Genomic DNA, 27,570 nt, shown 5'->3' on the forward strand with positions numbered 1-27,570 from the left:
TATGATATATGAATTATGTGTAGATAGATAGATAGAGATAGAGGAAGAGGAGGAGGAGAAGAAGAAGAAGAAGAAGAACAGTGAAATTGTAGCAAGTGGAGCTAATACACACTGCCACATCTCAAGCCCTCCTGCAGACATCGCTGGATGAGCGCTGCTAGAAGAAAGGATATTGTGGAAAGATGGTCTAGTCACAAGGTGGGGGATTGTTTCTGAAATGAAAGATTCATTCAAGCAGTGTCAGTACAACAATATATGCAGGAGAGCTTATGTAAAGGTTTGAACGTAGGAGAGAGATGTTGGAAAAAGTGAAGTTGTGAGGATGGGTCACAATTTACACATGGATAGTTCATTGGATAAGAAAATTGCTTGTGGAAGGCAAGGTTTCTAGTCTTGAGTCTTGGTCCAGCATGCAGTTTCCATCTACTAGGTGGCAGAATCTGCCTGCTGGAAGGATTTAAGGAGCCTAAATAAATCTAGAGTATCATTTTCTTGTTTTGATTAGCTCTCAAAGAGATTACTACAGTGCCATCGCCATTAAAATGTCATAAGGTTTTAAATTTATGTCCGTATTGTCCATTTTCGGCTAGGTAAAGGTTGTGCATGGATCACAGGTAAAAATGGTGTGTGTGTGTGTGTGTGTGTGTGTGTGTGTGTGTGTGTGTGTGTGTGTGTGTGTGTGTGTGTGTGTTGACGAAGGCCTTAATGGCCGAGAGCTTTATTTATTTGTGACAATCTTTTTATTGTGCACATCTGGAACTACTACTAATCAATTTTTACAAGACAGAAAATATCTTGAACTTGAATAAGATGTTGAAACAGAACGTTGACCAAAAAGTAGCTGCTATACTGAGCTGCCTAAATTATGTACTACACATTGTTGGAATCAGTATGGAAATATGAAGAAACAATATTGCTTATGCTAAGAGAGTATTTTGTCAAGAGAGAACTGATGTTGATAGCCGTATTTCGATCTGTTCTAAAATAGGTCAGTGAATGAATCGTGTGCTAATGCACAGCTGAAGCCATACAATGATGTAGTAGATTTACGAATTTACGTAAAAAATTTTATGAAATAGGATGACACGGTGGTTAAGTAGCTGGAGTTGAATCTCAAACTAGTGAGGTTCAGATTCACAAATATTAAGTGTGATTTAGATTTTTTCATGATTTTTCTAAATTACTGTCTGCAAATGCCAATCTTGTTCCTCCAAGAAACCCATGTCTAATTTCTTACTCCTTCTTTGATGAAATGAGTTACTGTGCCATTTATAATGACATTGATGCTGATGGTATATTACACCTTAACCTTCCCTCCACCTTTCTTTTTTACTGCATGGATACCCTGGTGATAGTGCCCATTGGGGAAAGGATCTGGTTTACATGAGCTTAGACATGTTCTTGTTGTTGGTACCAGAATGAGATTCTCCACTTTATTGTTCACAGTATGTTGGGTAAATATGTCAGGACAGATTACAATTATGTGTTAGAACGGAACTGAAATGTGAACCACTGCCTCTCAGGTAGTCTGTTATTTGCTGTATGAGTGAAACTGGTTTACGTTATGGTATAACAAAATAACGTCCTTGCCTTTACTGAAACTAGAACTGACGTATTATGTATGAAAAGTGGTGTAAGGCAAAGGCTGATAAATGAGGTGTCCAGAAGCAATCTGTAGTAAATACACTTTTTCTTGAAAATGAATTACTGCCACCATTTTGTTCTCTGTGCCATCATCTATTGATTAGGTCCTTAAAACACAAGCAAAGCAGTTTGTGTCTGCCATAAAACAAACCTGCAAAGTAGGCTACAGGTGCAAAACTCGAATCCACTTGTGGTTGCAAAGTGAAACTAAGTGAATCCATTGCTTGACAAAGTAACAGAACTTAGTGTATCCTTAGCAAGCGCCATTGTCTAAGAAGCTTTGAAGATGCGAAAATCACTTTGTACAAGTTATATATTTTGCCTAAATAATGCTGCTTTCCCAAGGTATTACTTTGTAAACGTTAATTGTGGGTCCGTGTGTGGCAGTTTCGTCAAGTTCTTCAGACTTCACGCTACTGTAAAACAAAAAACAGTAGCAAGCTGCCTGTTACCTATCTGTTTTTCTTGATTTGGCTTGCTTGTGAGTGCATGTAGAACATTTATCTTGTTTTTTGTTGTATAAAATGTGCAGAATGCTTTGTCATTTCCTCCATAGTTACGGATATTAATGGTGGAATACGTGTATGCATGCCTCAGGAAAGGTACAGTAGCGTGCCACCTATCAACCCCTTGACGGAGGAAGTTCTGGGGTGAGCCTTTCTTATTATGTAGACTTCTGATGGTAACCTGAGTGTTGGGCACTCTCGGAAGTGAGCTGCTTGTTTTCTGGATTGTTCTTGGCAATCATGAGGAATGAAGATGATACTCTCTGCACCTGAGTGGATTTGATGCATGTCATTGTGCTGCGCACTCCAAATCCATTGCCCTCCAGGGGATATTTTCGGAAGTCATGAACTGTACAATTTGGAAAACTCTTGAAGACCACCTTGATGAAATTGTCTGGGACCACAGCTTAGGTGTAGAAAGGAAGAGAGAGCTGTGCTGTCTTGCTTGTGATCCTCTAGAGGTCTCCGACATTTGAAAGTTGGACTCTCACATTGTTGACTCCTGTAACCCTCACAGTGAAGACAGCAGTCGTCCATTGTCTGAAGTGCTGCACAAATCCTTAATAGTCCTTTGTAATCTCCATGGTGACGGGTGGAAGTTGAAGCACGGACTGCTCAGCAAGGAGTGCCAGATGGGAGTTGGCTTTGTCTGCATTCTTCTGGTTCTCAGTTGTCTATGCTGACGTCTATGTTGGTAGCCCCTGCTCTGCCTGCCTGGCAGTGAGTACCAGATGGGAGCTGGCCATGTCTTGTGTGGATTCGTAGTTGGCCATTCGCAGAGCCTTCCTCTGTTCCACCACAAGTGATTGATACCAGTTGGCAGACAGAATGATGGTGGCCGTTACTGTAACCAGAATTTTTGGTTGAATAGAAAAGGTTCTTGTTATAGCAAGAATAAACACAATTTATGGACCATAGTACTTTTTAGAGCAACATGTAAGCTACAGGTTGTGCGTAGCACTGAACGTATTGAATGGACAACAGTAATACAGTATAAGGAATAGATGAGCACTCGATTTCGATTGCTTAAATAATACTGTTTACTTGGTGGCTCACTAGAGCATGCCAGGAGACCTATCCAGGTGGCCTCTATAAGTGGGCCTGTGAACGGTATGGATGCACGATCTCTGAAATGGCGTGCATCATGAATGAAGGTACACCACTCCTCTCTTCTTGGGAATGGGAAAAAACACATACATACATAAAAACAGAGCGTGTGGTGTGTGTGTGTGTGGGGGGGGGGGGGGGGGACAGAGACCAGCAAGTAGTGGTGGGAGTGATGAGGGGGCAGTTAGGCATACTGTCCCCCCTTTCGTGACAGGCCGTAGAGCAGGACCGGGGATGGTGTTTCTATAACACGTTCCCGTCAAGGTCAGCAGTCAGCGCATCACAGGCCAATCAGAGATGATGGCTGCAAAGGACCCAGCAATGGAGGTGGCGGTGGCTGCGGCACCAGGTGCATTGGGGGCTGCGCTGGTGACTGCAGCCAGGAGCAGGGGCCCAAGACAGCGCTCTACCATCCGATGGCCATGCTGCGGTGTGGATTGGACCATCTGCAACACAGGAACGGGCATCGTTGGGGGCAGGTGAAGCAAAGTGCCCTCTGGAACAGACCCCACTGTGTGCGGCTGCAGCTGGTCAAAGTGATGCAATGTCTCCCTGTCAGGAGTGCGGACAGTGCCAGTTCCAGCGACACTTGATGATGGCAGGAACCCAGTTCAGCCAGGGGCTGAAATTACAAGCCTAGACAGGCGCAACTGGCCATAACTGTCACGGAGCCAGTGACGCCAGTGGACACAGGAGCTGATGGAGGTGGAGAAGGGTTTCTGGCTGGCGTCCATGTAGGAGTTACGCCAGGCTCTTATCACAAACATGCTGGCGGGCCATTGGTTTGGTGTGAGAGGGCCCCCTATGACTGACATGCAGAAGCCACAGTACATTACAGCATGAGGAAGCGGAAATCACAATCCGGGGAGCAGTGTCCTCCATAGCTAACAAAAGAATTTCATCAAACACAGAAAGGGTGGGCTGGAGGGAGAAGTAATTATGTAAGGGATCTGAGGTACACCCCACATGATTTTCCGGTCAACTGTGCTGCACAAAAGGGAAGACGCAACTAGGATTGGCGGCAATGGTCAATACTATCAGGGCAATAGTGATGGAAAACCATCAACTGCATTCTGGTTCTCAGTGTCTAAATAGAAACAAAACAATGCGTCCTGATCGAACGCCAAGTCTGGCCTAGTCGGTAGGCTACATAAGACATTGGCATTGGCGTGTTGCGCAGTTGGCCAGTAATGGATCTGGTAATGATAACTGGAGAGGAAGAGAGCCCACTGCTGCAAATGATGCGCTGCCTTGTCTGGCACGAAAGCCAAAGGATTAATAACAGCAACCAACAGTTTGTAATCCATGATTAAATGGAAATTAGAGCCATACAAGGAGACTTGAGGATGACCACACTTGTTAATGCCTTTCCAGTTTGACAACATCGTTGCTGAGTGGGAGTTAGTCTTGGAATCGTAAGCAGTGGTTCGTTGAGACCCGTCTGCATATGTGTGTGCTAACCCATGCCAAGACCATGCTGAGAGGCATTTGTAGCCAACACGAGATGATGACCTGACTGAAAAGTGGTCAGAGAACGGGACAGATAGAATCTTTGATTTAAGGAAAGCTTATAATTGGTCACAACCTGGGTACCAGAAAAGAGGCAAATTTTTAAATAAAGTGCATGCAGAGGCTGAGCAACAGTGGATGCACCCGGTGAAAACTTACGGTAGTTCGCAACTTTACCTAAAAATGTATGCAGTCCCTTAATAGAGGTTGGCCACAGCAAAGCTGCAACTGCATCAGCATGGTGATGCAATGGCCTGGCCCCTGTGCAAAAAACATCAAACCTAGGTATGCAGTTGATGGATGAAAAAATTGAGATTTGGCAAGATTGCACTTGAGACCTGCAGACTGCAAAACAGAAAACAACAATCAGAGATTTCTAAGGTGGTCTTTGGTGGAAGAACCCAAAACATTGATATCATTGAGATAATTAATGCAGCTGGGCACAGAGGCCATCACCAATTCTTAAAAAAAAAATTGAAAAATTGCGGGTGCACTAGTGACACCAAAGGTAAGTGTTGATATTGGTATAGGCCGAAACATGTAATGACAACAAGAAGGCACCTAGTGGCCTCGTCCAAGGGGAGCTGGAAGTACACTTTCTACAAATAAATCTTGAAAAAGTAGTGGCTGTGTGATAATTTTGGGAGAAACTTGTCAGGTTGTGGCAAAGGGTATGTATCAATCAAGGAATGTGCATTAATCATGACACTGAAGTCGGTGCAGAGGTGAAGCTTACCCGTGGACTTCTTAACGATGTAGTGACGAAGCCCATTCACTATAAGAAATAGGCCGAATGACATTGAACAATGTCAAACCATCTAATTCAGCCTTGACTGAGTTGCGCAATGCAACAGGCATCTGCCATGCCCGAAAAAAATGAGGGCAGGTGGACTCTCTCATGGTAAGTGGGCCTGAAAAATGGTAGCACAGCTGAGTCCAGGGGGAAGCAGTGATGAAAACTCAGACCAGAGGTACTCCTGTTGCTGATCCAGAATTTGATCTGACACTAAATTTACCGAATTGGCAATGGAGAAACGGAAAGCAATAAACACATCTAACCTGAACAAGTCTGCAGTATGGGAATGGCCCACAACAAGGCAGGTGGGAGGGCAAACAACAGATCTGTTAGATATAGGAGTGGAAAACTGACCTAGGATTGGAATCTGCTGTTTATTGTAGCTAACCAACTTCTGTGGAACCTGTGTGAGGGGAGGAGAGCCCAAATCAATGCACGTTCTTGCATTTACTAAAAATCACTGAAGCTTTTGTGACCATTTGCATTTTTAGCAGTTTACTAAACTCACATAAGTCAATTAATAATTTGTCCATGGGACCAAATGCCATCTGAATTGGAAGAGCATTAGAGAAAGCAAAAGTGAGGGACGTTGATTTGCTGCCCAAAAGTTATTTTCAGGCAGAATTGGGAAGAAAATGAAAATCATACTTTGTACACGAGTATAATCTGTGGTGAGAAGGACTTTGACTTTAAAATTCACCCAAAGCATAGTGAGTTCCAGTGTAATTTAGACTGGACAGGATTAGACTTGTAAGATTGTGACAGCTTAATTCCTTTCAAATTTTTGGTTAATGTCATATACGCCATAATCACAGTTGGTTGTCATGAAATATTTTTCTTTTCTCCATTGTACTTGTAGTAAAGTGTCTTTTTACTGTTATGTTATGATAATATATGCACAGTCATCTCTACATAAGCAAAACTGTGTAGATCCAAATGCAAAGCTCGGCAAATCCAAATTATTTTTCTTTATAATTTATAAAAGAAAAGCTGGATATTTCAAGGACTGTCATAAATGTACTCCCTAGGTAAACATAAATTATGACGAAAAGGAATTTTGAATATCTGCCATACGAAGGAAGTAAGGGGGAAAGGGGGGGAGGGAGGGAAGGTTCTGGTGCACTCTCTACATTTTGCTTCTGAACATCTCAAATTGTGTGTATTTTGTCATTATTTCTTTCCTTCGAAGGACACTGTATGTCTCTCTGGACATTCTTCTAAAGGATATTTTTTTCTTTTTCATATTTTAAAAATTTTCTTTCTTCTCCTTTTTCCTTCAGCTCATGATGAAGACAGTATTAATTTTGAAAACTGGAGATAGATAATTTTTTGTGTTGGTGCTGCTCTTGCCTATAGCCTTCCACTTCTGCTTAATAGTAAGGAACAAAGTTTTCTTTCATGGAATATGGTTTAGAATCTTTTTATATTTTAAGTTGGGGTTTCAGTTATGTCTGCAATTCTTTCTCTGTCCTGTCATCGAATTTGCTTTAGATTTAAAATTATATTGAACTACAAACTACTTTACAGGCATGTTTATCATACAACATTCCAGGTTGGTGACATGTGTTTATCCTGCTGGCAATGATGATGTTATAACAGCTCCTTATAATGCTGCTCTAGCCACACAACAATTGACAGATCATGCCGACTGTGTCTTTCCAGTTGGAAATAAGGTACGTTGACACTTATTACCCCCCCCCCCCCTCTCTCTCTCTCTCTCCCTCTCTCTCTCTCTCTGTCTCTCTCTCTGACAACCATCAGCCATATTAGTTAGACTGTTTTGTGTATGTAATCATAAAGAATCTGTTCCTACAGGCTTCAACATTGAATAAATATTCTGTGGAGTGTTAGATTAGTTACAATATACTGTTTGTTCTGTAGCCCTATAGTGAGGAGATCCACAAGGATATGGAACATCATATCAGAGAAACAGAAATACAAAATAATACGAAAAGGGTAGTTACTCACCATATAGTGAAGATGCTGTATCACAGATTGGCACAACAAAAAGTAAGCCTTAGACCAACAAGGCCTTCGTCAGAAACAGACACCCCCCCCCCCCCCCCCCCCACACACACACACACACGTGACTGCGCAGTCTCTGCCTGCTGAGGCCAGTCTGGTCTGGCCTCAGCAGCCAGAGACTGTGGTCATTTGTGTGTGAGTTGTGTATGTGTGTGTATGTTGTCTGTTTCTGATGAAGGTCTTGTTGGCTGAAAGCTCACTTTCTGACAGTCTATTTGTTGTGCCTATCTGCGACTCTTATCAAGAGATAGCTACCCTTGTAGCACAACTACACCGCCACTTTACATTAATGAACACCTTTAATGCTCATAATCCTGTGTGGGCCAATGATGCTAAGACCGGTGGGGGATAACTATTGGGAAGACTTCTCTTGGAATTGGAACTTTGCTTATTAAACATAGGCATACCAATGCATTTTAGTGCTGCCTTTGTTACCTACTCTGTCTTTCAATATTCACCCCAAGCCTTACCACCGTAATGTTGTGGAATGTCCATGGAGACCTGTGTAATAGTGACATCTCTTGATCATGCTATCCCTACTGTATTGAAGCACTGACAAATTTTTGCAACACTGGTCTCTTAGAATAGCTAACAGTACAGCCTATGTCTCCAAAGTGCAGATTCAAATCTACCAGGAGAAAGAAAATAGTGAGTTGGTGCAGAATGCTGCTTCTGTGATTTTAGCTGCAACGGAAGCAACATTACCTTTTTTGACAGGACCACCATAGGAAATCTTTGTGCCGATTGTGCGATGAAATAGCTGAGGCAACTGGAGAACAGTGAACAGTGCTACAGCACTATAAATGCCGTCCCTCTGTGACAAAGTTAATTACATTTAAATTACTCAGAGCGAAGGAAAGGTTTGTAACTAAAAAGTCTTGGCAACAGCACATCTGCTTTACGAGGACACGTGTTCCATCTAGATATCGGCTGAACTTTGCTGTATTTGTGGGCAGCTACTACCCACAGAAATTTCTAGCATTTCTCATAAAATTGACATTATTAGCAACTGCCTGAGTATTGATGAGCTTTTTGCCACACACTTTGCACAGAAAAATCTGTATCCCGTAATTGCTACTATACCTTTACAAATTACCACATCTAGTGGAACACAAAACCTTATCCTTTCACCTGCAACATCTAGAAACTTAACATTGGTCCTTTTAAGGAATGGGGACTCAATAGCCATTTAGCTTCATATCGAGATATAGCCCCAGATATCAACAAATACACAACCAGGTTCTTCAAAACTGAACAAAAAAATGGTTTCGTGGAGATTTTGAATCGAATATGCAAGAGGGAGTTTCCCCACCAGGATTAGGGTGAGCATTGTAGTACCCATCCTGAAACTGGGGAAAGGGGCCAACAACACAAATAATAACAGACCAACTTGTCTAACAGTTAATTTATGTAAATTATTGGAAAGAATGGTTAATAGGTGACTATGTTGGTGTTTAAATTCAAAATGACTCGTGTCTCAGTTCATGTGCAGCTTCCAAGAATCTCAGTTTACCACTGACCACCTGCTGAGACTAGAGTCTGCAATCAGAGGCATCCTGGCACACTAAATGACAATTGATTACCATATTGTTGGATTTAAAAAAAGTATGTAACACCATGTGGTGCTATCACATTTTGTCTGCATTACAAGTGTAGTGGTTTTTTCCCATTTTTATGCGAAACCTTTTATGACACAGACTGTTCTGTGTTTGAGTTAGCCTGACCTTTAGATAAATGCATGAGAATGGAGTCCCACAGAAGTCAGTGGTACATGCAAACTTCTTTGCTATTGCAGTCAGTGATATCATGACCACTGTGGGGTCTGTGAGTCTCATTGGTATTATGTGTACGTGACTTCTGTATGTATTATAGCGTGACATTAGTCCATGCTGTTTAATGGCACTTTCAGAATGCTACGCGAAAGGCACAAGATTGGGCTCAAAAGCAAGCAACTGTTTTTCCCCAAAGAAATCTTGTGTAGTGCATTTTTGCAAACTTCAGTCTATGTTCCTGGCCGCAGGTTTACTTAGGAGACCAGCTTCTAGAAGTAGTTGATCAATCCTACTTGTTAACATTATTATTTGATAGTAAACTAACGCGGACACCATCTGTACGACAACTCAGGAATAACTGTATGAGGAAACTAAACACTCTGTGTTTCTTCGCAAAAACCTCTTGGGGAACGGATTGAGAGGTTTTATTAAGGTTTTATAAAATGGTAATTTTTGTCTCATGTAAACTATGTATGTGTTGCTCATCGCTCAACAACACCATCTGCAATAGTCTTATTGGACCTTGTAAGATTAGGAGCTGGAGCTTTCAGTGCAAGCCCAGCCAATAGCCTCCTTTGCAAAAGAGGCATCACATCTTTTAGAGAATGATGCCAGCTCCACCTGATGAACTATGTGGTCACTACCAACCAGCAGCCTGAACGACCTTGTTGTCCAATGCTGTTCCAAAATGACAGAATCTGGCTGCTGATGAGCAGCCTCTGAACAGGTGGACTAGCTGAGGTTCAGTTTCAGAACCTGTGTAGAGGACTCCTGCCCCCACTCTCCACCCTCCCCCCACCTCCCCTGCCCTCTTCCCCTTACTCTCGACCTGCTTATATGCAAATAACCATATCTTGGACTCCCGCATGGTGTCTCCCCAGCCCAGTAATGTGGGTGGACTTGTGCCCCGGCACCAAGTGTACTAAGATCCCGTCACTTGCCACTGGATATTTAACTCTGCATATCATGATTGTCCAAGGGATTAAAAACGTATATGAGGTGTCTGTTCAGACAATAGTAGAACTTGGTCCACAAAATTTTTCTATGCTTACCTTTCATGCATTGTCTACTTCGAAAATAGTATCTTTCACAAGTGATAATCATCTCCCAACACAGTTTCCACTTTTGGAAACAGTCTTGGTATGCCTCTTGCTGGATCGCACGAAGTGCCGTCTGCGAATTTTCGTTTATCTTGTCTAACGTTGCAAATCTTCATCTTATGTGTTGCTGTATAAAGTACCAAGTTCCATTAATTGTGTTTGTTCTTGCTGTAACAAACTTTGCATTGAGTGAGGGTTATGTTTCCTCCACTTGTTAGTGTCAATCCTAAGTCACCTGACAAACATCTCAATGCAAGAAACACTCCAACATATCATTGCCAAGCAGCAAGCTTTCACAAAACAACAGCAGGCTCTTGCCACAGCCCTCAATCGAGTGGTATTTGCATGTTCGTGGTAGGTTATGTTCCCAATGGTGTGACCATCACCCTCTCTGGCATACGATGAATCGGCGGAAGATTGGGACTCCTGCAAGACTTGGTTATGCCAAAAGTTCCAGGACAGTGCAAAGTTGTGTAGGGCTTTCTTTCACTTGTAGCTTTTGCAACAAATGTATCGGTTGTTGTGCAGACTTGCACCTTTACAAGAACTGGACAGCTTATCATTTGATGAAATGTACAAGCTTCTCTGTACCTGTTACTGTGACTGAACGCATGTCAATACAATGCACATAGCATTTTATTGCTGTCAGAAATGCCCATACCAATCTTACAAAGCCTGGGCTGCTGAATTACACGGGTTAAGCTGTCACTAGTACCCATCACAAATCCTACACTGATCACATGGTGCGTGATGTTATTATTCATCTAGCTTCGGATGGGAAAGTCACAAAAAAGCACTTCAATCCAAGAATCTAGCACTTAAGGATGTGCTTAATGTAGCACAGTCCTTTGAAGTGTCGTGGGCAGCAGGCACTTAGCTTGCTGCATGGGGAGAGGTATTGGAAGTTGCTCAGTCAACCCTGTTAGGCACGCTGCAAGTGTTGAGGATGATTGGGAAGCTGTTGCAGCAGTACAACCTTCAACTTAACATTGCATGGGGAGCATTGGTTATGGCCACAGCAACAACAGACGATATGCCCCCCTTGCGTCCTCGCCCATACTGCTTCGTCCAGCGAGCATGTTGCATGCCCCTAGCTTTCGGCTGTTTGCCACAAGTGTCGAAATTAAGGCCACATGGCATCAGTATGTAACTCTTCTCCAAATGTGGCGGACACTGTAGTACCAATGGACATCAACTTTATTTCTGCAATGACTGTCTCCCTGAACAAAATATTTCTTGACACACTTGTGTTTAATAAACCGCTTAAAATTGGAAGTGGTCTTGTGAGCTGCAGTGGTTTTAGTAAACACAAGAACATACCTGGACTTGCGGTCCTCTCCCCTCGCATAGATTTTATTTAAGTTGGTTAGTTACAATAAACAGCAGATTCTGATCCTAGATAAGTTCTCTGCTCCTGTATCATACAAATCTGTTGTTTGCCCTCTCACCTTCCTTGTTGTGGATCATTCCCATACCACAGACCTTTTCAGGTTAGATACATCTACTGCTTACAGTTTCTCAATCGCCATGAGGTAAATTTAGTGTCTGATCAAATTCTGTATCAGCAACGGGAGCCCTGTGGCCTGAGTTTTCATGACTGTTTTCCTTGGGGCTCAGTTGTGCTACTAGTTTGATGATGTTCGATGTCATTCGGCCTATTTCTTCCAGTGAATGGGCTATGCCACTGGTCATCATTAAGAAGCCGACGGGTAAGCTTTGCCTCTGCGCCGACTTCAGTGTCATGATTAATGTACATTCCTTTATAGATATATACCCTTTGTCATGACCTGACAAGTTGCTCCCAAAATTATCAGGTGGCCACTACGTTTCCAAGATTGATTTGTGGAAAGTGTACCTCCAGCTCCCCTTGGATGAGGCCACTAGAGGCCTTCTTGTTGTTAATACATGTTTCAGCCTATACCAATATCAACACTTACTTTTGGTGTCACTAGTCCATGTGTTTAATTTTTTTTTTTTTTTTTTTAGAATTTCTGATGGCCTCTGTGCCCAGCTGCATTACTTATCTCGATGATATCAATGTTTCGGGTTCTTCCACCAAAGACCACCTTAGAAATCTCTGATTGTTGTTTTCTGTTTTGCAGTCTGCGGGTCTCAAGTGCAATCTTGCCAAATCTCAATTTTTTCATCCATCAACTGAGTACCTAGGTTTGAGAATTCTCATACAGGGCTCAAGCCATTGCATCACCATGTTGATGCAGTTGTACCTTTATTGCGGCTGACCTCTATTAAGGAACTGCCTGCATTTCTAGGTAAAGTTGTGAACTACCATAAGTTTTTACTGTACGCACTTTGTTTAAAAATTTGCCTTTTTTCTGGCCCCCAGTTTGTGACCAAATGTAAGCTTTCCACTCAGCAGCGATATTCTCTGTGATTGAAGTGGAGGCTTTAATGATTATTTCGCCCTTAAGAAATTTCACATCTTCTCTTATGGTTCTAAGTTCCATTTAATCACAGATCACAAGCCGTTGTTTGCTCTTTATAATCCTTTAGCTTCTGTGCTGGACAAGCAGTCCTCTCTTCTTTTCCTGTTATAATTATCAAATCCATTACCGGCCTACGGTGCAAAATGCCAACACCGATGCATTGTCTCACCTTTTGATTGATCTACACCTGGCATTCAATCAGGACAAGCTGCTTTGTTTCTATTTAGATATTGAGAACCAGAATGCGTTCAATGGTTTTGCCATCACTAGTGCCATGATAGCATCAGCTGTTGCCATAGACCCTGTACTTAATCGGTTTCTCTTGTTTGTGCTGTACGATTGGCTGGAAAAACCCCCAGGTTTTGCCTCGGATCTCTTGCGTAATTACTTCTCACTCCAGGACACAATTTTGTATTTGCTGGGGCTCTTTTGTTAGCTCTGGTGGACATTGCTCTACGGGTAGTGATTCCCACTCCTTTAGACCATAACATACTGTGGCTTTCGTGTGTCACTCATTGGGGGATCTTTCGTACCACAACTATGGCCTGCCAGCATGGGTATTGGCTGGGCATAGATGGGGCATTACACAGCTTATTGCCACTTGCACTCGCTGTGTTCAGGAACAGGTGGCCCCGTGGGCTTTGCTTTCCCCAGGCTGACGTGGCAGTGCCCATGGGAGTGACTGTGTGCTGATTTTACTGGGGCCCTTCCTAAATCAATATTGGCTCATTGTAGTGTACGCCTATTCCAAGAGTCTGTACATGGTGCATTGTCTATCCACATCCATGGCAGCCAATATTTCGGCTGTTTCTAAGACTTTTGCAGTTGAGGCACTTCTGTACACTATGGTTACCAGTAATTGCCCCCCCCCCCCCCCCCCCCCCAGCTTGTTTCTCAAGAATTTGCATCTTTTTGTGAGGCTTGTCATCCTCAATGTAATGGTGAGGCTGAACGCCTGGTTCGAACAGGTCCCTTGAAGCTGCCTTAGACTGTTCTTTGCGTTTGTACCATTTCACTCTGGTAGGGAACAAGAACCCAGTAGAGCTGCTATATGCACACCATCTGTGGGCCCTCCTTCACCTGCTGCATCTGACTCAGTGTCCACTGCCTCCGACATTGCTGAGGCTGGTGCTGTTGTTGTCTCTTGTGGCCCTGCTGATGCATCCGGCGCTGACCACTATCCTTGACAAAGACATTGCTATGGAGACGCCATTCAGGGTCCTGCCATGTGGCTCCTCATTAGAGGAGGTACGATGTGCCAAACTGCCCCCTCATCACTTCCACTTCTATTTGCCGGTGCTTGCCCACATGATTCAACAGCTGCCATTGTTGGGTGATGGAATGGTCTTCAGTGCCATCATTGGCATTTTTCATGACTAATAATCTCAGTGTCTTGTGAGATCATTGCGTTTTTTCACAGTACCAGTGCTTTTTTCGGTACCAGAGTGCTTTTTTTTCGGTAGCAGTGCTTTTTTTCAGTACCCTGAATTTTTTCTGTGCCCTACATTTTTCTGTGCTTATAGTTTTTGTGTGTGGATGTGGTTTTCCTCCCTCCTAGAAGGGAGGAGTGATGTACCTTCGCCCAAGATGTGTGCAGTTTCAGAGATTGCACCTCCATTCAGTTCACAGTTCCACATATAGAGGCTATCTTGGTTGATCCCCAGTTACACTCTGGTGAGCTGCTAAAGAAAAATATTATTTAAGCAATCACAAACAACTGCTTGGCCTATTCTGTGCCCTAAATTACCGTTTTCCAGTCAATGTGTTCAGTGGTACAAACAACCTGTATGTTACGTATTGCTCTGTAGAGTACTATGTTCCAAAAAGTGTGTTTGTTCTTGCTGTAACAGAAACATTACAACTGAGAGCCCTAGACACTGACATTCGGTCACATCCCAGACACCATATCTTGAGGGTGTGGGATACACAATGGCAAAATACAGCACATACCAACAAACACCGAATCATTACAAGATACTACTAAAGAGTGTTGAACTTCACTCGTGGCCCTCTGCAAAGCAGCAGTCATTCTATGCTGCTTATGTATTGGTCACACCAAACTTGCACCTGAATATCAGAATATTACTTGCAAAGAGGAACCTCTACCGCCCCCCCCCCCCCCCCCCAAATTCTGCGTGTGGAGCTCCATTGACTTTACTTCATATAGTCAAAGAATACACTGTCTGAACTGACCTACAAATAAACTCTTAATTGCATGTACCTGTACCTGAAATGCTAACAGAGCACACAACAGCTGCTGATCACATCTTACATTTTTTAAAAGAGCGTACAATAAATCTAAAGCCCATGTTACACAATGCATCTAATGTGTACATATGCATATTTTTTATACATTTTGTTATCCTACTACCTCATATCATTGATAAAACGCGTGCCCAGTTGTGTTGCAGTCTGGTTGTCACATTATGTTTCCTGGCAACTGGTAAATGTTTTAAGAGTCTGGCCTTCAGCAATAGAATATCAAAGCCCAACATTTTGAAAGTTATTGTGGGTGTCTACACTAAATTTCGCAACACTGCAGAGGACTAATACTTAAAGGTGGACTAAAGAAAATTGCAACACCAAAACATAATTAATGTAGAGTAATGAAATTTCGGGAATGGCTTTGTCTAGTTAACATATCCAAGTGATTGACATTGAAAGACCACAGGTTAATGTATGTGCAGGATAAGTCATTGCAAATTTAAAATGCTAGTATGTTTATAATTGGTGTAAATGCCCAAATGTTGATTGCACAGCTTATGTATTGGTCACAGGTGCTGTACAGGTGCCGTATGTCAGTTTGTGGGATGGAGTTCCATGAATACAAGGACAGCTAATGGTGGTTGTGGACGGTGCTGGAGTTGTCATCTGCTGGTATCCCAAATGTGCTCGATTGGAGACAGATCTGGTGATCGAGCAGGATAACACAACATGTCAACACTCTGTAGAGCATGTTGGGTTACAACAGTGGTATGTGGGAAATGTTATGCTGTTGGAAAACACCCCTGAAATGGTGCTCATGAATGGCAGCACAACAGGTCAAGTCACCAGACTGACATACAAATACGTGGTCAGGGTGCATGTGATAACCACAAGAGTGTGCCTGCTTTCATACAAAATCGTACCCCAGACACACAACTCCAGGTGTTGGTCCAGTGTGTTTAGCACACAGACAGATCATTTGCAGGCCCTCAACTGGCCCTCTTCACCAGCATACAATTGTCAGTGGCACCAAGGCAGAACCAGCTTTATCAGAAAACACAACAGACCTCCATCCTGTCCTCCAATTAGTTCTGTCTTGACAACACAGAAGTTGCAAATGGTGGCGGTTTGGGGTCAGTGGAATGCATGCTACAAGGCATCTGGCTCAGAGCTGTCATTGAGGCAACCGTTTTGTAACAGTTTGTTGTGTCACTGTGGTGCCAGCTGCTGCTCCAATTGCAGTATGATGCACCAAAGCCATATGCTGATAGTAGTGACACATGGCCATCCAGAGCTCGGTCTTCTTGCAACCGTACATTTCCATGACCACTGCTGCCAGCAATCATGTACAGAGGTTTGCTGCTGCCAAATCTTTCTCCAACATCACAGAAGAAACACCCAGCTTCTCGTAGAACTATTACACAATCCTGTTCAATCTCAGTGAGATGTTGATAAGGTCTTCTCGCGACCTTACATTTCTGTGACCACCACTGCAAGCAATCACATACAGTGGTTCATTCCTGCCAAACCTTTCTGCAGTATTGCAGAAGGAACATCCAGCTTCTCATAGCCTTATTACATGACCTCGTTCAAACTCAGTGGTGTGTTGAAAATTGCGTCTTGGTTGCCTTAAAGGATTTTCTTGACTAAATCAGCTCACTGCGACCAATCTCGAGAGTAACTAATGCTCACGACTGTTAGAGCATGTAATTAAAACAAATCTGATTTGCATCCTCATAGTGGTTCTGCTAGTGCCACTCTTATGCAACTGGCATGAAATTTGAATAGACGTCATGTTTTAGATGTAGGAACGTGCCAACCAATTTTCATTTTTGTCACACAGCTCCCTCTTGGTGTTGGAATTTTTTTCCAACAGTATATTTTTGAGTGTCAAATATGTAAATGTGTCATTGAGACATTACATTGATATAAAATGTTAGACATACCAACAGAAGCTGAAAAGAACAAAGTGGCAAAATAACTTTATGAGCTGTGGCAGTTGCCAAACTGCATTGATAAGCCATAAAATTAAATTATGTAATGTGGAGAAAATCTGGAAATAAGTAAAAATATTACTTTCAGTGAAATAGTTGAGCAGACTGAGTTTGAGGCTGTTTTCTACCTTAATCTCCAAAAATGTATGTGCTATTATTTAATAATCTTCTCAACTTATTTTCAGATCCAATAGATAGGAAACAAATAGCATTTTCCCCCCACAAACTGCTGGCTTGGTGTACTCTAATTACAAAAAATTACACAGCGTTGTATTACCATTTGTTGTGATTACTAGATACCATTTCTTATTAACTGATGTTGGGTGCAATGGACAAGTGATGATGGGATATATGTCAAATGTGAGATCAGCACACTACTTGAGAATATTGGCGGAAGGTACATGACATTTATTTACCTCAGCAAAAATTCACTTCCTTGTAATAACGTAACATTTCCACATTGGATACTTGTCTATGATGCCTTTCACCTGAAACCATACATCATGAAGCCCAACAGAGACTGCCAGCACTAGAAGCCGAAACATATTTTCAAACAACATACTGTCAAAGGGTGTGTGTGTGTGTGTGTGTGTGTGTGTGTGTGTGTGTGTGTGTGTGGCGGGGGGAGGGGGGGGGGGGGCTAGCTGAAAACGTACGATATTCAGGCCAGCCGCTATAAAATTCTCCTGAGTAATATTTGACTGCCTGTTGAGTAAGTGAAATTAATTATACAGACAAAATTACTTAACTGAAAAATCTGAAAGCATGTACCTCACAAGTGCTGATGTAGAGGACACTTCACTTGGACACCATAAACAATGATACTTGTTATGTGGAGAAATCTCTTCTAAGCACACGTCAGCAGAGTGGAAATTGCATGGCGTTGTGTGCCAGAGAAGTTTTGCAAATATTTCAGTTCTACAGGTGTTGTTCTGTGGCAATGGAAAGCAGTAAAGAAGTACAATTTTGAGCATTAATAATATAAAAAAGCTACTTTTATTTTAAAATCAGTTGTTAATATGTTTCTGAATGTCATTTGTGATGGCCTTCATCACATTGACTTTTGTTTCTATTTAATTGCCGGGTTGTCATCTTTTGAGTACTCTACTCTGCAGCAACATATTGCTGCAACTTGTCATCATCTTCGTTGCCTTCAGTTGCCTCTCAAATGCCTTTCAAAGTGGACAGTGTTGAGGTGCCCAGTTCATCTTTTTGTCTGTCTCATGCTTTTTGTTTGTTGAAATATATGGCTCCCTCTGTATTGGATGGGGTGAACTCTGAGGTACTGAAAGGGGGGTGGAGGAGGGGGGTGGCAGATAATTCTTGTGATTACTGGAAACAGAAAATTGACACAGTATTATACAACATACATGTTACAATATTTAACATGGAATTGATTATGCAAACTGTTGTTGCCTGTTTAAAGGTGTCTGTGTAAACTATTGTTTTGTACAAAAACTTGTATGTAGGTGAATTCTGGAAGCACTATTTTGCTGTGATAAATATTAGAATAGAAACAAAATGTCAGTGGTGAACGTCTCATTCCATTTCTCCGTACAACTACATGGCTAGTGAATTGCCAGTGCTATATGTATGAGAACATATCATCATTTTCATTGCATTCCACACCTATTGTGGTCTCCTCAATACTCAGAAATAATTGATGTGTTATTCACTTGTCTCTTGCAGTTACTGTTTATTCATTTCATTTCTTAATAATACTTATACAAGAGTCATTAATATTGCTCAAAGTAAAAAAAAAAAAAAAAAAAAATATTACGTCAGCCAGTAACAAACTGTTCATTGGTGAACCATTGATAATACTGAAAACTGTGCAGAAATGGTAGCATGAGAGAGTGACTTGTTTTCTCAAATACACTTCACTAATAACAACAAGTATACTCAATGAATTGCAGTGTTGGATATGCATCTACATTCTTTCATCAGGGTCATTGTCTTACGTAAAGTAGTATTCCTACAAAGGAAGGGCAACAAAATGTTAATACTCAAAGTGCGGCTTGGCATATTTCTCACAGTTCTCCTCTCTGTAACATGGAACCACCACATGTTAGGTTGGTAAATGTGCTTTCTCACTTACTCTTATTTTTTATTTCTGCACAGTAGTGCAACTGCAGGAAAATAAAATGGCTTTTGCAGTCCTGATTTGTTGCCTCAGGCAAAACTACTCACGCTCTTTCATCCACTATTGGGCGTTTCCTTCCTGATATGCTGAAATAAAGCAAAATGTAAAATCAAATCAAACACGAACTCTTAATGTTTGTTTGATCCATTCCATTTATAGAATACAACACAGTCAGCACAGAGAATGCTTTTCACAAGCAGCTTGTATTAAAGTAAGTCTGCCAGTAAAAAAATATTGCTTTTGTTTAGTTATTGCATTTATGAGAATTTCCTCACTGAAAACTGCAGAAAAGCTGCAGCATGAAAGCATGAAGTTAGTTGCTAGCCACAGACATCAACATTAACAGCAGACCATTAACAATAATTAGAAGAATACAAACTCAGAATAACCAGAGAGTGAGCATGGAGGTGGTACCATTTGCTGGTACCTTAACTTCTATAGGCTCTCAGCTATGCTGCAGTCCCCAACTAATGTGTCCTACTACATTTACTCCCTGAATCTACATGTCTAGTTCCTTTCCATTTTACATATAATACTGTTTTATGAGTATTTATGTCAGTGGAGCGAATGTGGTGGGGAAATGCTTCTTACCACAGGTAATGCACTGCACCAAGGGGCATCCAGCTTCAAACTGGCAGTCCCCATCCGCTTTCCTTTTAGATCTAACAACTTTTGCCACTATTAATGGGTGTATTTGCTTCTCTTAACCCAACTTGTGAAAGCAAAATGTGAAAGTTACTATCCAAGATGAGAAAAATAGTAAGATCAAGAGACACCTTATTTGTACCGTCTTTCACAGACTTCATGAGGGCAGAGGGACTGATAACGTGGTAGTAAAGTCCCTTGAGTCACTTCTGGCATCAGTGTAGTGGATGTAACATTTGTGAAATCATCAGTATCCACATCCACCCTTTGCTTATTATTTGCCACTTAATGAGACAGGTATGACATGATTCCTTTAGAGCAGTATCAGATTCCGCCCAATTAAAATGTGTGTAATCTGAGAGATATACAGTGCTCTGAATGTTGCCCCCATTTACCTCATAACTGTTTCAACTCAAAACATTAATCTGAAGCTAGTGAACCATAATCAGACTTTTAGCAAACTGTGACCTTCTCCACACCAGTCTGCAACACACTGGGTTCGTAGCAATTGTTTAATGAGCACATTAACTGTGAATCTGAAAGCTACAGTGGACAAAGCAACAAACAAACTGAGTTTTCTTGATATGAAAAATGTAACTGAACAGATGGAGATAACAGAGAAAATGCAATTCTAGCTGCCGGTAATTCTCACTACAAAATCAATTAATGTGTCACACATGATAGCATATTGCCTAAAGAAGAGATAAGGTAGAAGGAAAAACAGGCAATAAATATTTATAGTTTGAAATGGGGACTAACTAAGAGGCAGTGAAAGAACTTTGTGAGATGCTTTACGAGTAGTTTATTTCTGTCAATGTTTGTTTAAAATTATGCTTTTTGTATGTGAAGGCACTGATTGATATATGCAGCCGCATGCGCAGAAGTCGAGATGAGGAAGTGGTTCGTCGAATTGTCAGATCCAAACCATTTCAGGATATGAATCATATCATTGTTCATATGCTTCTCAATTTAACAAGGTATGGTATTCCAAATAAAATGTTAGACAATTAAGTAAAAAAAAATTAGTATCATTATTACATAATGATCCTTTTTCTTAATTTTAAATATCATGTGCAGAATTAATTCTTTTTGTATTTGAATATTTTACTCAGATTTGCATTAAAGTTTAGAAATAAATAATAACTAGCAACCCACCTAGGCTTCACATGGGTAGCAATAAGTATCTACAGCTGGATGACTTGTTTATGATATGTACTGATATACTCAGATTTTGCTCATGAACAATATATCTATTGGTGAAAACTGTATCAAAATTTCTATGTTAGTACCTGAGAATAACCTGAACACACAGACAAAAACCATGGTGGGGGGCCTCAATTTATAATATGTACAGAAGATAGCTACTACTACTACTTAAATAAGGAAAAAATAATGATTTGAGCAACATAATGCCAAGTGACTACAGTTGTCTTAATCTTGTTTTCCTTTTGCACTATAAATGGTGCCTTAAAACAATTTCATAACATTTTATTTATGTTGATATGATATACAGTCATACTTTGGATGTGTTATACTTTTTCATAAATGTGTAATCCATGGTCACAACTGTGTGCCCTGACATTCAAACTGCTTTGATGTCCCACGTAACAAGTCCATGGAAGTTCTTCGATACATTGACAATATACCAAAGCAAGCCTCAGATGACAAAAAAATATTATATATTCTTTTTTATAAAATGGGACTTTGAAATCCTGTCATCTCACAAGGGTTAATGTGAAAACCACTCAAAAATAAATGTTTGTTCAGTGAGCAATTGAAAAAGTATGTTGTTTGTTACTAGGACAAACAAGAATAGACGGAGACAGTGTCCTCTTGGGGAAAACTGCTGGGAAGGGTAGATGACTAGGAAATATGGAAGAGCAATATGGGCACAGTTACTAAAAAATCTAAAGTTTTTACATTCACTATTAACATTCATTTCATATTCCCATTGTGTGTTGTCATTACCTCATAGTTTGGGTAACTCACCTAGGAATCCTTTAAAGGCATTGCACACCTTATTCTGTGGCACTTATTATAAAGATGAACTCTTCATTTCAAAAGTTTAGAATTAATCTTAATAGTGTGTACTTTTTTATCATTTAACTGATTATGTCATGTTTGATTATGTACTGAACTCCATATTGCTGGAGAAATGCACATTTTTGAAGTAATTGACTATGTATAATCAAAGTACATTTTTTGCAGTGGAGCTAGATTTCCTGGGACTCTCAATGTTGATATGGGTGACATTCCAACTAATATGGTGCCATTCCCAGGACTGCATTATATTTCCAGTGCTATTAGTCCCCTGGGGGCACTGTTGAGGTAATTCCACTCCAAATATTAATGATTGTTATTTACACTTCTCTCTCTCTCGCCCTGTCTGTCTGTCTATATCATCTCATACACAGAAGGTCTTGCCAGTCTCCAGCACTCTTGCCTCCTTTCTCAGCTGAGCACCTCGTGATAATCAGCCATCTAAGAAATCACATTTCCAGTCGTACTTCACCTTCCAGCTGTAGTGTCCTCTTGATACTACTAATTTGGGGATGATTGAAAGAGCAGGAAGTTCAAACAAAATTGTCACAAAAATGGAGAATGAAGCTTAACAACACCCATATCTATTAACAAAATTTCCATGAAATTTTCCGGATTTACAACTCCATCATCCTCTCATTTCATCCACTCATTCTGTGTCTCATTTACGTCAAGGTCTTACCTGTTCACCAATGCTGTTTCTTTGAAAAAATATGGCATTTCATATTTGCTCTGACTTTGTTATCATGAACATTTTCTTATGTCTCATAATGACTAGTGATTTTTTCTCCATAGTTTCCAGTGTATCTACCATTGCAGATTTGTATGTGAATATTTGTTTGCAGGAAAGAAGAACTTTTTCCTGCTGTTTGGTCAAGGGACAACCAATTAATTAATGTTGATCCAGTGTCAGGAGTTACTATGGCATCTCTTCTTGTTGCCAGAGGAGCTGTGTCTCTTGTTGAAATGCGCTCAAATATTGACAGGTACATTATTCTCAGTTGATTAATATTTCAGTTCTTTTCTTTGCTTATTTCTACTCCCATGTATCTTAAAGAAAAGTAAAATTAATTTCACACCTTATAGTTGAAGCTTTGAGTTATACACAGGCAAATAAACAAAGTTGAACTTGTAACAAAAATACGCATACGGGTACATTGACATGGCGCTGCAGCTTGACTTGGGTGACAGGGTGTGTTGAGGGTACTAAGTGAGAGGAATTAGGAGAAGGGGATGACAAGGGAGGGGTGAAGCGAAGGCAGGATGATGGCTAGGATAAGGAGAGGCAGCAAAGAAATGCATTTGAAATCTAGCACCAACAACGTCTCACAGATGAGGGCACATGGAGCTGTGTGTGATACACGATGAACAATGAGAGGAGTACGTCTGTGGGCAGGATAGAACAGGGGAACACAGAGATTCAGAGAAAACAGTACCTCCATTTTGTTGTCGTCTCTTCTACACTACACCCACCAGTGGATGGCACTTCCACTGAGATAAGCAATACCTTACCCAATAAACTGAAGGTGTTACCAAGGCCTCCAGAGACATGCACTACACTCCAAACCTAGTCCACAAATCAGCCCCTGAGCCATATCCAAACATGCTCCTATTTATTCAACCAACCTTACAAACCAACTACAAAGGAACACTCCCTTATTAACCAATACCATATCCAATTAAAACAGCTTAACCACATCCTCTGGTCTTTGATTGTCTTTCTTTGCGACCTGAAGTGAAGAACATGCATCACATAATCATTTCAACCTATCACAAAGTAGTTTTCTACTGCTCACCCAATATGTGAAATATCCTAGTCCATTGCCGGCCGCGGTGGTCTAGCGGTTCTGGCGCTGCAGTCCGGAACCGCGGGACTGCTACGGTCGCAGGTTCGAATCCTGCCTCGGGCATGGGTGTGTGTGATGTCCTTAGATTAGTTAGGTTTAAGTAGTTCTAAGTTCTAGGACCTAAGATGTTGAGTCCCATAGTGCTCAGAGCCATTTGAATCCTAGTCCATCCATATCCCACCCGTATTACCAATCTCTTGCCACATGACCCTGCACGGGACCCAGGTCACGGACTTGTCCTATGCACCCATTCATCACATTCTATTCCTCTCCTGTCAAAGGTGTACATCATCCTATCAGAGGAAGGGCCACCTGTGGAAGCACTCATGCCTTATACTAGCTCTATTGTAACTTTTACTGAGACTTTTATTTAAACGTGACTATGAACCAGCTGTGCACTCAATTGAAGTGTCACTGCCATGGCCAAGAATAGAAACTGCAGTGACAGTGCATGTACTTCAGCACAACTTGCTTGATTTCAGAGGCATACCTTGTCATCTGGAGACACCCTACTGGATCCCCCTCTCCCTCTCCGGCAATTTTTACTTTGTGCTGTAGTTGGGAATTGTCATTTCAACACATCCTTCTATCCCACAGTTACTCTGGTCTCAATCTCCACAAGCTCCTGTCCCACTACACTCCACACCAACCCTGTGACTTTCCTCCTGCCCTCCTTTCTCACTAAAGATCCAAACCACTTCAGTCAAGTTTCTGTATATGATTCAATGGGCTATTAATATGATTAAAGGCTACCTTTGCTCTTTTCCTTATTGTATTTCACTCATCAGTTTTCAGCATTGTTTCATTGGTGAATTAGAAAAAAATTTAGCATTGGCTTAATTTCTGTTGGTTGCCTCCTTATGTGAATGAGAATAATTTGTGGTATAAGTTAAGTCCCTTCTCTCAGTCTCATAGCATATAAATGCAGTTGGTGTATCTGAATTGAGTTGAAATAAGTGGGGATGTCAAAGAACAGTAAGAAAGTAAAAAATATTACATAAGTAAAGCAAGGGGGAAATTAGAAGTAAAAAGGTTGTAACTGCCAATAAGAATACAGAAAAAAATATGCAGGATTATGTAGATCAGTCATTGAAGCTCTTCATAACTATATAGTCAACTCTTATGGTAAATTATTTCTTTAAGAAAAGACAACTTAGAACCATCAAAAACTCTTACAGCAATTGTTATTTTCAACTTCTTTTAATTTTAAATCATCAGGTTGACAAAAATATTAGCAATGTAACATGGAAGAATAGTTCATTGACATCAAAAGTGCAGGCAGAACAGAGGAGTTCACTGTTACCAAGGATCATGGTTTTTACAATATAGTTCAGTTTTTTGGCATCAGATGTACAAGTTACAAGTACTCATTGTAATAGTGCAAATACTCTGGAATGTCATAAAAACATATTTTAAAACAATGGTGCCTTATTGTGTTCTACCTGTACTTTTAATGCCACCATTCCATGTTATGTTGATAATTTTTGTTGATATGATGACAGTTTTAAAACTGAAACTAGTCAAAAATAATAAAAATTATTGATGTAACAGCTTTTTGTGATTTTGAGAGATCTTTCTGTAATCATTTAAGACCAGTGGATCACTACCTACAGAAAGTATTTTGTACGAAGAAAGTATGTTACAAAAGTTGAGAAATATGTTAAAACTGACTTGGGGACTGAGTTACAGTGGTTGGAAAGAGACTAGCATTCACCTAAGGAAGTTGGCAAATATAAACAGGAGTGATATTGCGGTGTAGTGGTGTTAACTTTAAGAGCATGATTAAAGTTGAAAGTTCTGATGTGAACTGCATCAACTTGCCTTGCTTCACTTCACATTGAGGATTAATAGATTCCATAGTTCCATGAGTGGTGCTGCAGATCCCATGGTGCCCCCTGCTGAACTACATACCCTATGAAGTTCCTGTGCAACAGGAAGTGTAGAATCACATGCCTTGGATGATGGAACAGAAATGCACCCAAAAGGGTTGTTGGGGGTGGGGGACTGAAAATAACCAGAATACTCGAAAGAAAAAATGAAAAATATGGAATGTATTCATATTTGTGAATATGAACAACCATCAGCTGTATAATGAAATGTCAACAATTTGTTCCAGACTGGGACTCGAACCTGGATTTCCTGCTTATCACAAGTGGTCACCTTACTTTTAGTCTATCTGAGCATGACTCAAGGCCAGATCCAGACTTCCATATGGTGTCAGCCATGTTTCTACGACCCACATTTGTACATTCATCAAGTATATTCCTGTACAGGGGGACATTTTAATTGAAAGCTGCTTTCCTGGTGTTGGCAGATAAATACAATATTGCAGTGCCTGTGTTGTTCAGAAGTATGATGCAAAGTTAATTTCAATATGTATGCTTGTCATAGTGGCTGTTTTTGCTGCAGTGCCTGCTCCTTCAGACATATATGCATCTCCGAAGAAACATTGCATTCTTAAAAAAACAGGCACTGCAATATCGTATTTATCTGCTGATACCAGGCAACAACTTTCAATAAAAGTGTCCTCCCCTCTATGGGAATTACATAGTGTATGTATGAGTACGGGTTGACACAGGAATGACGACATATGGAAGTTTGGGTATGGCAATGAGTTGTGCATGGATAGACAAAGCAGTTAAGGCAACTGCTTGTGTGAAGTGAGCAATCCACGTATGAGTCCTGGTCCAACACAAAGTTTCATTGTCGTCATTTCCTCGTACAGCTGATGGTTGTTTGAATTCGCAACTGCAAATACATTTCATGTTCTAAAATTTACATCCATAAATCTAAACTTTTGAACTTTGTAAACAGAAGTGAATTACGGTTAGTTGAAAACCAGAAAAAAATGAAGCACGAAATACTTTACCAATATTTCATGTGAAACCTGCTGAACAGGTTATTAATTTGAGTATGCCTTAGTAAAGAGCACATTTATACATAAAATTTTATCATTTGCCATTTCTGAAGTTCTGATGTTGACCACAGCCAAATAAATTCTTCAAGATAAAACAGGTCAATGGAGAACGAAAAAGTCAATCAGCTGATCAATATTTTGATTCTCCACTGACTTGATTCATGTTAAAGAAATTTTATATATGTATACAATAGAGCCCTGGTAATTTGAGCTGATTGGGGCTGAGGCTACCTCGAATTACAGAAAACTCAGATAATATAGAAATATCACTAAATCAACGGGTAAATCATGATTAAAGATTTAATGAGTACAATTATGATCAAATAAATAAAAAAGCAATATAGTACATACCTGGGTTATGTGTATGTAAGTAGGGAACACCTTTCCAAGTTGCAAAAACATAAGTTACATTTTAAAGAAACTGTCCATAGCCTTTTGTTTTAAAATGGTGCATCATTTTTTAGCAGAAATGTCGCTTCATCTTCTAAGAAACATGTTGTCAGTTGGAGTAGCTTCTGCTTGCTGCTCAATTTAACACAATGCCACATCTAGTGCTGCCAAACCCTCGGTGTGAATGATCGCTCGTACAATTTCTTCAGACAATTCCTTGTTGTCACTGTCTTCAGTGGGCTAACTAACCATTTCAACAATTGCAAGATCGGTTACTTCAAACTGTTCACCATTGATCATCCATTCTGAAACATCACTTGTATATGCATTTTCACATCCAGCAAGCTTTTTCATCAGTTCTGCCAATGGTACGTCGTCTTCGCCTGTACTTTAGATATCCGTTTCGTTCTGTAAAATTGGATTCCAAACTTTTTTAGTCTCTGCCATGAATCAGCTATCCAGTGAACTACATCTTTTATCGTAGGT

General features: G+C 40.7%; 1 protein-coding gene across 4 annotated transcripts in view; it reads left to right on the forward strand.

The window, feature by feature from the left end:
* The window catches only part of LOC124613480 (tubulin epsilon chain-like), a 159,145-nt gene that overhangs the window by 90,635 nt on the left and 40,940 nt on the right, over positions 1 to 27,570 (forward strand). For all 4 annotated transcript variants that reach the window (XM_047142189.1, XM_047142188.1, XM_047142187.1 and 1 more), the window contains exons 5-8: positions 7,115 to 7,235; positions 20,740 to 20,867; positions 22,099 to 22,218; positions 22,776 to 22,916. In XM_047142189.1, coding sequence (XP_046998145.1) covers positions 7,115 to 7,235; positions 20,740 to 20,867; positions 22,099 to 22,218; positions 22,776 to 22,916 — 510 coding nt within the window. The remainder of the gene's footprint in view (positions 1 to 7,114; positions 7,236 to 20,739; positions 20,868 to 22,098; positions 22,219 to 22,775; positions 22,917 to 27,570) is intronic.

The sequence above is a fragment of the Schistocerca americana genome, chromosome 4 (assembly GCF_021461395.2).
Source record: "Schistocerca americana isolate TAMUIC-IGC-003095 chromosome 4, iqSchAmer2.1, whole genome shotgun sequence".
Taxonomy (NCBI): domain Eukaryota; kingdom Metazoa; phylum Arthropoda; class Insecta; order Orthoptera; family Acrididae; genus Schistocerca; species Schistocerca americana.